At 44.4% G+C, this 13,521-nt stretch overlaps 1 protein-coding gene across 3 annotated transcripts in view; it reads left to right on the top strand.

The window, feature by feature from the left end:
* Window positions 1–1,222: 1,222 nt before the first annotated feature.
* Window positions 1,223–13,521, top strand: part of RPTOR (regulatory associated protein of MTOR complex 1) — a 327,706-nt gene continuing 315,407 nt past the window's right edge. For all 3 annotated transcript variants that reach the window (XM_052657407.1, XM_052657406.1, XM_052657405.1), the window contains exon 1: window positions 1,223–2,180. In XM_052657407.1, the coding sequence (XP_052513367.1) occupies window positions 2,019–2,180 (162 nt within the window). In that variant the 5' untranslated portion in view covers window positions 1,223–2,018. The remainder of the gene's footprint in view (window positions 2,181–13,521) is intronic.

Raw genomic sequence — 13,521 nt, 5'->3', positions numbered from 1 at the left:
TGGCCATTTGGCATGTGGCTCTTAGCTCCCTAAGCATGGATTGAACTTGCACCCCCTCCATTGGAAGACAAAATCTTAACCACTGGACCCCCAGGGAAATACCCGCCCTCAGGATTTTGATATGGATTTCGACATCGTGTCAACCCCCTAGGAAACCATACTGAGAAAGAGGGTCTCTCTGAGAGTCCAGCCTGACTCTTTTGGATTAACAAACCACGCAGGGCTGCTGGATTTCCCTCTGGTATATACCCATCATTGCTGGCATTGTATTGGACACTCACTGTATACCAGACTCCTACACAGGTTAATTTTACCCTTCAAGGTGGGTATTATATAAACCCAGATTATAGTTGAAGAAAGTGAGGCTGAACTAGTTAAGGAATGGATCAAGGTTGTCACAGGCATGGAAAGTGATACGGTTGAGATGCAGATACACGTGGGCCTTACCTCAAAGCCTAAATGCAGAGGGGAAGACCAGCCTCCCTGCCGATCTTCCTGCACCCCCCACCCGCCACTACTTTATCTAATGGTTACATGTGTGTCTCACTAGGCACTATGTTTATTGAAGACAGGCACTGCATGCCCCTTGGGGTTTATATTCCCTCTGCATGGGACACATTCTCACACACTGTAAACACGCAATGTTTACGGAATAGAGCAATAAAGTAGTGCAGGAGGCGATCCACGCATAGAGATCTATAGCTTTTAGCTGTTTGTAAGTAAAGCTACATTCAAATAAGAATAAACCGCTCAGAAAATAAATGGATTAAACAAAAATTACAATTGTCAAAATTAATTTTTTCTCTGTGTTCCTTAAAAATAAGAGTCTGATGGATACTGTGGAGGATAGTACGTCTCCTCCCAACCTCGCGTCCGATACTATATTCCTTTGTAATATTATCAATGATTCTTTCGGAAGCTTTTGCTTTTCCAAAATCTGGAAAAAACAAGGGGTCGATTCCTTTAATTTCAGAAGGATGTAGGTCTACTTGTAATAATAAAGATTTTTTCAAAATTAATTAAATTGACACAGTTTCATTTATAGGACAGACTTTGATGTGGCGCATCTGTTGAACGAAAAGCTATAAACTAGCAAGCTGAATTGTGGTAACGATGGTAACAAGGGGGCGGAGACGTCTCTCGCTGCCTCTTGGGAAGCGCGGCAGAACGCTCTGAGGAAGTTTGGCCTGTTACCCACGCCGTAGATCGCGCTGCATGCTGGGTCTTGGCAATATGGCGTCCTCCTTGATGTGCTGATGAGCGGAGTTTCACTGTAGCTTGAAACCAGAGGGCAAAACTCCCCAAACCCAATAAGCCCACATTACCCGTCTTTTCCGCGGCTCTGTGTAGCCTGTCTCTCAAGACTCGTTCTCAGACGGGCGAGAGCCATAGGGCTGGAGGCCAGGACCGGCCAGGCCGCGCGGACCCAGTGCTGAGGAGCCGGCTGCGGGCGAGCACGATGGGCCGGTCCTGGCTCTGGTTGCAGCAGCTCCGGCAAGTGCGCGACCCGCAGGGCTGAGAGTGGCTGCAGGAGACCCAAGGCGCTCTGAACCTCATCCCCTCGGCCGAAGACCTCAGCCCAGTCGGCGAACCGGCACCAAGAGCGGGCGGCCTGCCTGTCCTCTGATCGGCTGAGACGTTGGAGGCCGAGAGCAGGGTCATCGTGAGGCCTGGAGTCTCGCACGCCTTTGACAGCTCCGCTCGTAGCCCCTCTGGGAACTGACGGCCTCAGAAGCAGCCGGTGGCTTGGGAACTGGGGGCGTGTGTGTGTCTGTGCGGAGCCTGTTGGTTCCCTCATTTCCCACCCTTCTTCCCACCCCCTCCGACTTCCCGCGCAGAGTTAGAAGAATCTCAGACTTCTTGCCTGAGTGAGGGTCTCTCCACCCTCTCCACGCATTTCTTTTTCTACCTCCCCCTTTTCTGTTTCTTATTTCACCCATTCTGGTACACACTAGTTTTCAAGGCTGGAGGTTCTCGAGCGTTTGCTGCCCAGGACTCCCCCACCCCCTCCCCCGCTCATGGAGTCCGAGATGCTGCAGTCGCCTCTCTTGGGACTCGGGGAGGAAGATGAAGCTGACCTTACAGACTGGAACCTGCCTTTGGCTTTTATGAAAAAGAGGCACTGTGAGAAAATCGAAGGCTCCAAATCCTTAGCTCAGAGCTGGAGGATGAAGGATCGGGTAAGTGGATAGCGCCTGCGCCCCTTGGACCTGAGTAGTTTTTTCAAGAAAGTTCAGAGCCAGAAGTATGTCCTTGGCAGAGCGGCGATATTCTTTCCCAGACACATGTTGCAGGTCAACTAAAAAGTACAAATCATTTCAGACTCCAGTTTTGGTTGTAAAGGGAAAAGGCTGTTTTGGTTAGTAGTTATTCACTGGATAGTGTTAATTAGATTCAAAGGGAGTTCTAATTCAGACAATGAAAGTTACACAAGTTAGAAAATACAGCGTTGCAAGTATTTGCATGCTTTTTTGGATATACTTAGTACTGTTAACACTTAGAGAAAAGACAACTTGGGATGTAATATTTGTCCCCACATGGTAGGTCTACTTTTAGTGACTAGATTACTTTTTTTTTTTTTTGGTCCAAGCTAGGTGGAATGCAGAAGTCTAATACAGTATGCTAGGAAACAAGATTACTGGCAAATGTTCAGCTAGTAACAGATTAATGCAAAGTTATTTTAAAGTTACAATGAACTTTACCAAAGCCCTCTAAGCAATTTGTCTTGAATCTAGGCTTTGCTCCTTTTATGTCATGTCCTGTTACTATTACTTGGAGGCAGAATTTCTCTAATAGTAGAGTATGAGGGGTTGGAACTTGGGTCTAGTAGTGGTTCCTTATGGTGTTGGAATGTGGATAGTGACCCAGGCTGCTAGTAGGAAAGAAAGTCAATTTTGTTTAACCACCATCTATTTCCTGGCCTCCAGAGCAAAAGGGTGGGACTATGTCACCCATACATATTTATAATTTGTCTTTTTGTGTTTTTTTTCTGCTTCAAGACTGTATTTATTTATTTGAACTTTTTAGCCTTAGAAGGGTAGTTGATATTATCATGTACTGTGCTTGCTCTGGGCTGATGGATATGTTTATATAAGATGGTTGTTTTCAGTATATGATGTTGAACATATATACGATTTCCCTTATGGTAGTTTTAGTTATTCAGTCACTAGGAACTAGTGCTTCAGTTGTTATTTGGCGTACCTTCAAAAGGTTTGGAGAAGGAAATGGCACTCCATTATTCTTGCTTGGAAAATCCCGTGGACAGAGGAGTCTGGTGGGCTACAGCCCATGAGATTACAAAGAGTCATACAGGACTGAGCTACTAAGCATGCCCAAAAGGTCAGGAAAATCTGTTTCATCCAAAAGTAGTTTAGGGAGTAACAGAGATGGTCATTGGAAAAGATTGTATAAAGTCTGTCTTATTCAGTTTTAGTACTAATTATGTGGTTTAAAGCTTTTGTGGTTGCTGTCCATATATGAAAAGATTTATTCTAAAAAGTAACTGTAATCTTTTTTCATTCTAATTAGGGCTTTTTTTTTTTCTTTTGAAAAGGGCTTTCTTTTTCTTAAACTGTTAAACATGTTTAAACCATGCTTAAACTGTTCAAAACTGATTAATGGATTTATTTTTGACCTTTTATTTCAAACAATTTGTGAATGATCAACATTCCCTGATAAGCTCCTCATAGGTTATTAAGAGGAAGAAAAGTTTTGAGAGTCTGAGTAGTTACTGAGATTGTGACTTAGAGCTAGCTGAGAAAGTATCCAGCCTTTGCAAGTTGTTTAATAAAGAAAAAATATCAGCAGCTAACATTTTTAGTTGTTTCTGGGAACTTGGCATCTGGCCATCCTTATAGTCTCTTTTCCTGGGTTAGACCCTGAGGGCGCTTTTTCAGTATACTCTACAGGACGAAGGGTGCCAATCCAAATGATGCTGAGAATTGAAAGGCAGTCTAAAAAAGCCGGGTAGAAGGAGAATAATGGCGCAGATTCAGAGATCAGTGGCAGCTGAGGTTTGGCTCGTTTCTGACGTTCTGGAGGGTGGGATCAGTGGGGCTCCGAAGAGCACAGGGTGCAGCTCAAGGGGCGGCTGAGCCTGGCCAGGTCTCCGTTTGTCTTTCTTTTCTTTGATGAGCCAGAAAACTTTTTTTTTTAATGTGAAGTTTTCCAATTTTAAATTATTGGAACGACTTCAAATGTTATAAACCATGAAGCAGTGTATCTGTGGGGCTGGCTCTGGCCAAGAGGTACCTGTATGTGATTTCAAGATTCTAGGACTGTTGAGCACATGGGCATCCAGGCCAGACTGCCTCCCTGTGCTGGGGTGGTGTCCAGCAGTCTGATGGTGCAGCACTGTCATAAAGCAGCAGGTGTGGGTCCAGTTGTCCTGCATGCGGACCAGTGTAGACCACTTCTGGTGCACCACCGGTTGCCCTAAATGCAGACTCAGTCATTGCTTTTTCCTGTGATCCACAGGCAAGTCCACATACTTTTACTGTATATGTATTAGCAGTTTCTTGCTGGTGTTCTATTTAGTGCAGTTGTTAAGTGTTCCTAAAATTGACAACTTTACCAAAGTTGAGTAACAACTCCAAGTTTTCTGCCACTCGGCATTTGACATCCTCACAAAATTACAGTGCACTCTTGTTTGGAATTCCTGTGATCTTGGTGTTAAATCAGTTCTGGTTTTCAGATGCCACTATTGTTGCATTTTAATTACTAAGTTACTGTTAGTTTAATACTGTTATTATCAAATTGGTTTTTTGGTTACTTCAGTGTGTAGTAAATGTGTATATGCATTGATGGCATTTTTGATTTCTGATTTTCAAATAATTAGACATGAATTATAGTTCAAAAATGAATCATTCATAGACCTATGGCTAAAACAGATTTGTGTAGAACTTCTCCATTTGGGTTTTACTGTGATACTTCATCGTTATCACAAGAGTTCATTTTCGAGAAAGTGGGCATGTGGATATATTTGGTCTCAGATGAATCTTTACTTTGTATGTGTGGGATAGAGTCTGGGAACATGAGAGCTACTGCTCTGAAAGAAAACCATCAGCAGACACACTGTACCTGCAAGTGGGCAAGATACAGCTATAAAATGATGAAACCATTTCCCAAACCAGTCTTTAGACTTAGTCACCTTGCTTTGTAGCCAAACTTGAATAAACCATGGAGGAGGCTGAGTAGATTACATTAAACTGTTATGTGGACAGTCAGATATTTAGGTTGTCTTTGGAGCAAGGCTATGTAGTAATACTTTACAACTCTTTCTTACTCCCTGTTTCTTCACTTTGAATTCTCTCAATCTCTTCCATTTAGATTCCCTTCATGCCACTCAGACTGTCCTTCTACATGGTGATTATTTGTTGCTAAACCTAAATGTCACTTCTCTGTATCTTTTCAACTTCTTGGCAGCATTCCAGGGTGGACCACTCCCTCCTTCATAAAGCTTTTCCTTCCCTGGCATCTATGTCTTCCTGGAACTCCAGGTTTTCCTCGGAGGTCACTGATTGGTCCTCCTCAGACTCCTTTACTGGGTGACAGCAGAGTGTGCAGTACCTGGGAACTTGATCTCGGAGGTCTCTTTACTCTGTACGCCCCTTGCTAGCTGACCTCATCTAGTCTTATGGTTTTATGCGCCATCTACATGCCTTGACTCCTGTCCCAGGTGCCTGGCTGCCTGCTTTGCCTTGGTTTTCTCCATCACAACATGCTGCCATCACCACCCACTCAGTTGTTTCAAGCTATACATCTGGAATTTATTTGTGATTATTTCCTCTTCCTCTCCTCTTTGTACAATCCGTTTCATCAGTAGGACCTGTCAGCTTTGCCTGCAGAGTGTATTCTATATTGGACTACCTCATTTTGTCTCCACTGCTGTGAGCCCAGTCCAGGCAATTACCATGTTTCATCTGGACAGCTAGAATCATGTCCTGACTGGTCTCCTTGTGTCTTCTCTTGCCCTACAATTTACTCTTAAAAAATTTGTTCTTTCATTTATTTTTGGTTGCACTGGATCTTCTTTGCTGTGTGCAGGACTGATTGTGATGAGCAGGGGCTACTCTTTGTTGCGGTGCACAGGCTTCTCATTGTGATGTCTTCTCTTGTTGAGGCACACGGGCTCTAGGGCATTCAGGCTTCAGTATTGCGATGCAGCATGTGGAATCTTCTGGACCAGGAATGGAACCGATGTCCCCTGCATTGGCAGGTGGATCCTTAACCACTGGACCACCAGGGAGGTGCGACAACTTGCTCTTCACGTAGTGGCCAGAGGGGTCTTGTGAAAGTGTACGTCAGATCCCGTCACTTCCTTACTAGGCCTCTCCCTGGCTTCCTAGTACTTGGAGTGGAACAGAGAAGTCACTCTGGTTCACAAAGCTTCATCATTTGGCCCCGCCTGCCTTTTCTGCTTCTTGAATGGAAAGGCCTGGAATGCTCTTCCATCTCACCTTTGCACACTTGGCTCCTTCTTGTGGTTTGTAGCCAGCGTCTAGGTCACTTTCTCAAAGACCTTCCCTGATCACCCCATCTCAAGCAGCTCCCCAGTGGCTCATGTTCTCTCTTTATGTCTCTGATACTTTTCTTCATACTCCACGCCCAGAAGTTAGCTTTTTATCATAAAGCAAAGACCTTGTCTCTGCTGTCATGAAGGATGGTGCTTGGCACACAGTAGCGTTTCAGTGCAAAGGTACTGATGAGGGGCTTCCCTGGTGGCTCAGTGGTGAGGAATCTGCCTGCCAACGCAGGAGATTCGGGTTTGATTCCTGATCTGGAAAGATCCCACATGCCGTGGAGCCACAAGCCCGAGCGCCACAACTATGGAGCCTGGGCTCTGGAGCACCCAAGTGGCAGCTACTGGGCCCATGTGCTGTAGACCCCCTGCTCCGACACAAGAGATGTCACTGCAGTGAGACACCCACCCACTGCAACTAGAGAGTAGCCCCTGCTCGCCATAACTAGAGAAAAGCCCAAGCAGCAACGAAGGCCCAAAACAGCCAAAATAAATGAATAAATAAAAAAATAAAATTATTTTTAAGAAGTACTGGTGAAAAAATGAATCACTCACAAAGGACTTCCAATAGATTGTCTTTTAAGACTCAATAGCAGGGATTGTTACCTCAATGTGATTGATGAGGAAACTGAGGCTTGATTAATAGGCTGGCCTGCAGGGACATCGTTTCAGGGCTCCAACAGAGGAAGCAAAATCTGAGAAACAAAGCCCAGGTAAAAAGAAACAACCAAAACTGTATCACAACACCTCCACTCCACTGGAAGACTCCTGCTCAGAGACCAGGGAGTCTGAAACAAAAGCATGTGGGGAAGATGCGGGGGCTGGTGGCGTGGGGATACAGACGGTGTGCTAGCCCGCAGAGCGGCAGCGGACGACAGTGCTGATGACGCAGCCTAGCTGTCCTCACGGCGTGCCCGACTGGGTTCCTGAAGTGACGCTGTTATCATTGTTGGCTTATTGGTCTTTTCCTCATGTGACAATGGCACCCCACTCCAGTCCTCTTGCCTGGAAAATCCCATGGACAGAGGAGCCTGGTGGGCTGCAGTCCATGGGGTTGCGAAGAGTCGGACACGACTGAGCGACTTCACTTTCACTTTTCACTTTCATGTTGACAGGGGCATTGATGGTGCAGAGGTGATGGTGGGTGAAACTGCCGGTGCCTGAGCTCGGATCCAGACGGTGGTGTCAGACTGTGCTGGTGGTTATTGTTTTCTTCATCACCGTGCACTCGCAGTAAAAAAAAGCTTCCAGTTTCACTTCCGAATGCCCTTCATAAAGCATTAAAATGACTAGTTTTCTTAATTCTTGGCTCCTTAGCACACACCTCTTTGATCCTAGGCGTGGTTGTCAGAGGAAGAGCATCTGCGGTTGCCGGTACCACCAGCTGCGGCCCTTCCTGGACCACAAGCTGTACCTGGAGGAGGCTGGCGGCTGGCCCTGCCCGGTCAGGCTTGGGTTCTGGCAGATAGTTTCTCAAAGATAAACTGAGTTAGCTTCACTTTAAGGAAGGCAACTGACAGAATTTGTTGCCAGTGGTAAGATTTAAGCTCTCAAGCGAAAATTAGAGTTTCAGAACTCCTGTATCGGCCACTGTGCGATTCCCAGCTTCCCAGTATGTGAAGGTGTTTCTGATGAGATGATGGGGGTGTTAATGAATACAGTTTGCTTTTATATTGTAGAATGAAATGTGTTTCACACTTGGAACATCTGCATAATTCAGCGAACCAATATTTTCAAGTGACCGATTCATGATATTATAAAATTATCCATGGGTAAAAGATCCAAAGTTGGGCCAATGGATTTTAACATAATAGAGTGTGAAAAGTCATGGCTGTGGTTTTGGATAGATTACATTTTCTATTCTGTTCAGGTAGATTGCAGTAGACCTTTAAGAAATTACCAAATACTGAGTTTTGACATAATATCGAAGAAGAATATGTCCAATTATTTGGCTATTCTGATACTCCTGTCCTTTCCAACTATATTTCTTTTTCAGTCCATATTTTTCTCACATACTTAAAACAACATATAACAACAGATTGAGTGCAGCATGTGAGAGGTCAGCTGTTTTCTATTAAGGCAGACATTAAAGAGATGTGCAGAAAACAATGTCACTTGTCTAACAATTTTTTGAAAATATAGTTATTTTTCATATAAACATTTATTGGAAATGTAATAAGTATAATTTTTAAATAAACAAGGAAATATATTATTCTTTTTTTTTTTTTTTTGGTTTTAGCCTCTAAGATTGAAAATACTGGTGTTACTCATATAAAAAGCTCTTTGAAAGTCTTAGTAATCTTTAAGAGTAGTTAGATGTCCTGTTATTAAATGTTTGAGACTTCTTAGTGTAGTTAAAATCAAGTGGTCAGCAAACGTAAACTAGGAAGAAGGCATGAGGTGTTAGATGGTTGGCCAAAAATAGCAAGCTTGACCAGAAATCAGGTGACAGACTTGAAAGGGATCTGGTACACTCTTTCCATCCTGAGCTTGTGGAGAGCCTTTGCGACAGGAATGCATTTGTCTTATGTCTAGTCCTTTGGGCAGGGTTAGGGCCTCCTGTTGCCCCAGACTTCTAGATCGTGTCCTGCAGGGAGACACACTGCCACCCACCCAGGATGGCTTTGTTCTGTGAGGGGAGGAGAATGGATCCAGTGGGGTGAGGGGAGGTAGGTGGGAGAAGGTAGAAACCTTCACTTCAGCTCAGTGGAGGTTTATTACTCACTCAGTGTGCTATACCATACCTTGGTGTCTGATAAGACAGACAGGTGTCAATACCAGATTATAATACACTGTGTATTTACAGGGGAGGAGGCCATGGTTATCTTGAATGCCTTGAGTATATTTAAATAAGTAAATCATTTGCATTGAACTGCCCTTTTGAAACATATAAGTCAGTCAGGTTGACCCAGCCTTAAACTCACTGTTGACATATTTGGTGATAGGAGCTGCTTAAGGATTTAAGCAGGGGAATGTCAGACATAGATTTGTGTTTTGAAAGGTCTTTTTGGCTGTGGGTGGAGTGGAGGGTTTGGAGTGGGGTTATGCTGGAGGTGGGATCACCAGCTGGGGAGGGGAGCAGGGTAATCCAGGTGAGAGCCACTGGGGCTGGAGGAGGCAGCGGTGGGAGGGGTGGAGGACAGGGCAGGCCCTGCTGCTGTCCAGATAGAATTGGGAGTTGGGTTCTGATATGAGGGTAAAAGGAGTGGGGTTTGTCAGTCACTCTCTCAGTTTGCATTTTAAGTGTATGAACTTTTATTGGCGTTTGTCATGTGAGACTCAGGAGCTCCAAAGGGACATCTACATGGATATTTTTTCACCTGCTTTAAAAAATGTGCCATTTTCCATTTTGAACAACGTGCTGTGCTGTGGAAGTTTCCTGAAATGGATGAGGAAGTTTCTGCCTCATTATCACCTTGTGGAATTCTAAAGCTAGAGTTCTAACAAAATCCATGTGGCTTATATATAGAGGGTGTCCTCCAGGTGTCTGACTCTGTCTTCTTTTTGTTCAGAAGCTATTAAAGTGCTTTGAGCATCCACCGTGCTTGTTTCCGTGGAGCTCAAGGTGGATACTATTTTCTTTTTGTAAGTCTAGTTAAATGCATAGAAAAGGCCATTCCAGTAAATATATGGCATGATATGTTAATGCTTTAATCATGTTCTTGAACCTTAAACTTGCCCAGTACAGTCAACTCTGCAGAGAAGGTTGTGCCTTCAAAACAGAAGGGGAGACAGGTGAGGAGAGACAGCCAGTGACAGGTGTGCTTTCCAGGTGGATTATTGTGACTAGCTTGTATTTTTTTTTTAATTTCACACAGAAAAATCACAAGAATAGTGTAATGAATTCCTGTGTACCCTTACCCAGATTCACCAGTTTTTACATCTTGCCTCATTTACTCTTCTCTACTTATAAATGAGAATATGTAATTCTTTCCCCCAGATTATTAAAGAGTAAGTTGGGAAAAATAGAAGGTAGGAGGAGAAGGGGGCAACAGGATGAGATGGTTGGATGGCATTACCGATTCAATGGACATGAGTTTGAGCAAACTCTGGGAGATGGTGAAAGAGAGGGAAGCCTGGCGTGCTGCAGTCCATGGGCTTGCAGGGAGTTGGACACGACTTAGCAACTGAACAGGTTGGAGACAGTGCTCTTTTATGCCTTACTGTGTGTGTCTTCTAAGAAGAAAGGACATCATCTTACGTAAACATAGGACAGTTGTAAAACTCAGAACATTTGTCCTTGATATAAGACTGTTACTAATCCAGTTCATGGTGAAATGCTGTGGTTGGTTTGGTCCTGTATCAGCCATTCTGCCCTCGCGCATCTGGGTTCATGCACTGCTTTTGAGGTCTCGTCTGTTTCAGCTCAGCTCAGTCATGTCCAACTCTTTGCGACTCCATGAACCACAGTACGCCAGGCTTCCCTGTCCATCACCAACTCCCGGAATCCACCCAAACCCATGTCCACTGAGTCAGTGATGCCATCCAGCCATCTCATCCTCTGTCATCCCCTTCTCCTCCTGCCCCCAATCCCTCCCAGCCTCAGGGTCTTTTCCAGTGAGTCAGCTCTTCGCATTAGGTGGCCAAAGTATTGGAGTTTCAGCTTCAACATCAGTTCTACCAATGAACACCCAGGGCTGATCTCCTTCAGAATGGACTGGTTGGATCTCCTTGCAGTCCAAGGGTCTCTCAGGAGTCTTCTCCAAAACCACAGTTCAAAAGCATCAATTCTTCGGTGCTCAGCTTTCTTCACAGTCCAACTCTCGCATCCATACATGACCACTGGAAAAACCATAGCCTTGACTAGACGGACCTTTGTTGGCAAAGGAATGTCTCTGCTTTTGAATATGCTGTCTAGGTTGGTCATAACTTTCCTTCCAAGGAGTAAGCGTCTTTTAATTTCATGGCTGCAATCACCATCTGCAGTGATTTTGGAGCCCAGAAAAATAAAGTTAGCCACTGTTTCCACTGTTTCCCCATCTGTTTGCCATAAAGTGATCGGACCAGTTGCCATGATCTTCGTTTTCTGAATGTTGAGCTTTAAGCCAACTTTTTCACTCTCCTCTTTCACTTTCATCAAAAGGCTCTTTAGTTCTTCACTTTCTGCCATAAGGGTGGTGTCATCTGTATATCTGAGGTTATTGATATTTCTCCCGGCAATCTTGATTCCAGCTTGTGCTTCTTTCAGCCTCGTGTTTCTCATGATGTACTCTGCATATAAGTTAAATAAGCAGGGTGGCAATATACAGCCTTGATGTACTCCTTTTCCTATTTGGAACCAGTCTGTTGTTCCCTGTCCAGTTGTAACTGTTGCTTCCTGACCTGCATACAGGTTTCTCAAGAGGCAGGTCAGGGGGTCTGGTATTCCCATCTCTTTCAGAATTTTCCACAGTTTATTGTGATCCACACAGTCAAAGGCTTTGGCATAGTCAACAAAGCAGAAAGCCTCCTTTAATCTAAAGGAGTTTCTTAGGTTTTCTTAGAGTTCCTTGACCTTGACATTTTTTTATTGTCATAAAATATATATAATATGAAGTTCATCATTTAAACCATTTTTAAGACTACAGTTATTAAGTACATTGTTCAGCCATCACCAGCATCCATCTCCAGAACTTTCTCATCTGCCCAAACTGAAGCTCTGTCCCCATTAAACATTAACTCTTCCCTCCCCCTCCTCCAGCACCTGGTAACCACCATCCTACTTTCTGTCTCTGAATTTGGTGACCCTGACCTTTTAAAAGAACACAGGCAGATATTTTTTGAAACATCCTCAGGTTTCTATTCCACTGTGGAATGTCCTGATGTTTCCCAGTACTCAGATTCATGTTACACATTTTGTGTGAGGATGCTGCTGAAGTCACGTGGCTTTTCCCTGAACGTTGTATCAGAAAGCACACCTTGTTGCTTGGTCCCAACCTTATTAATGTTATTCACTTGGCCCATCCCTGTCATCGCTTATTTTCTTGCCTAGCAAGGCCTCTTCACATCGTCGTTAGTGGCCTTGGACGTACCAGGCTTGAACTTTCCTTAGCTTTTTGGCACAATGAGATGTATCTGCCTCAGCCCTGGAATCAGCCTTTTCTCCAATGATCCTCAGTTCCTTTTGGTGGAAAACAGAATTCGGATGCGACACCTGACTCCAGGTCTGGCATTGCTACTGACATGCCGTTGTCTGTGGGCCACCTCAGCAGAGATGCTGGGTGCAGGCGTCCATGTCTGTCTGGATTTATTGCTTTCTTACTGCTGGCATCTTACCGTGATATTCATGAGGTGATTATCGCTGGACTCCGTCTTCTCTGTCCCTCTTTACAGGCTTGTTATTTCCTTCCCAGCAGTGAGAACCTGGCTCCTTCGTCCTTACTGAGACATTTGTTGGCTGGAATGCACAGAGGGGAGTTTGCTAACCCATGGCGCTTGGGGAAGCACACTTATTAACTAAGAGGTTAATATTCACTTACAGTATTGTTCGAGGCAAACTGTATATACAGTGATACACACAAATCCTAACTACCAGTGTATGCTATCCAAAAGCAACCTACAGGGTTTCTCAGTGTTTTGTGGGGAAAAAATTGTTCTTATGAGCACTTTGTACCATTTACAGACATGGCACTGAACCTGGGGTGGTGTGGGATCTGAGGAGACAGAAGATGTGGGTGTGGCCCCTTGAGGAATTTTATCTTATTAGAGAAAAAGGCATCCTTTTACAAAGTTAAGTAAAAACACAACAGTAATTATGTATCCGCACTTGAGTAACAAAGTAGTGATTTAAGGACTTCTGCTTGCTAGACGTTTAGGTGGTGTCTGTATGTCCAAGGTACTGGGTGGGTTGAGCCCTGCTTTGTGTGCAGTAGAGGGTCCCTGATGGGGGCAGGGGAAGTGTGTGCAGGTCAGGTCATGAGGATGCAGGGAGGGGCAAGCGTGGTGAAGTCTCCAAAACTGGTTTAAATCATTCAGTGATTCAACAAATATTTATTAAGGGCGTCTCTGTGCCGGATACAGTG

Source organism: Budorcas taxicolor, chromosome 19 (assembly GCF_023091745.1).
Source record: "Budorcas taxicolor isolate Tak-1 chromosome 19, Takin1.1, whole genome shotgun sequence".
NCBI lineage: Eukaryota > Metazoa > Chordata > Mammalia > Artiodactyla > Bovidae > Budorcas > Budorcas taxicolor.
Note: the sequence above shows the minus strand (reverse complement) of the source record. Positions and strands in the feature narration are given on the sequence as shown.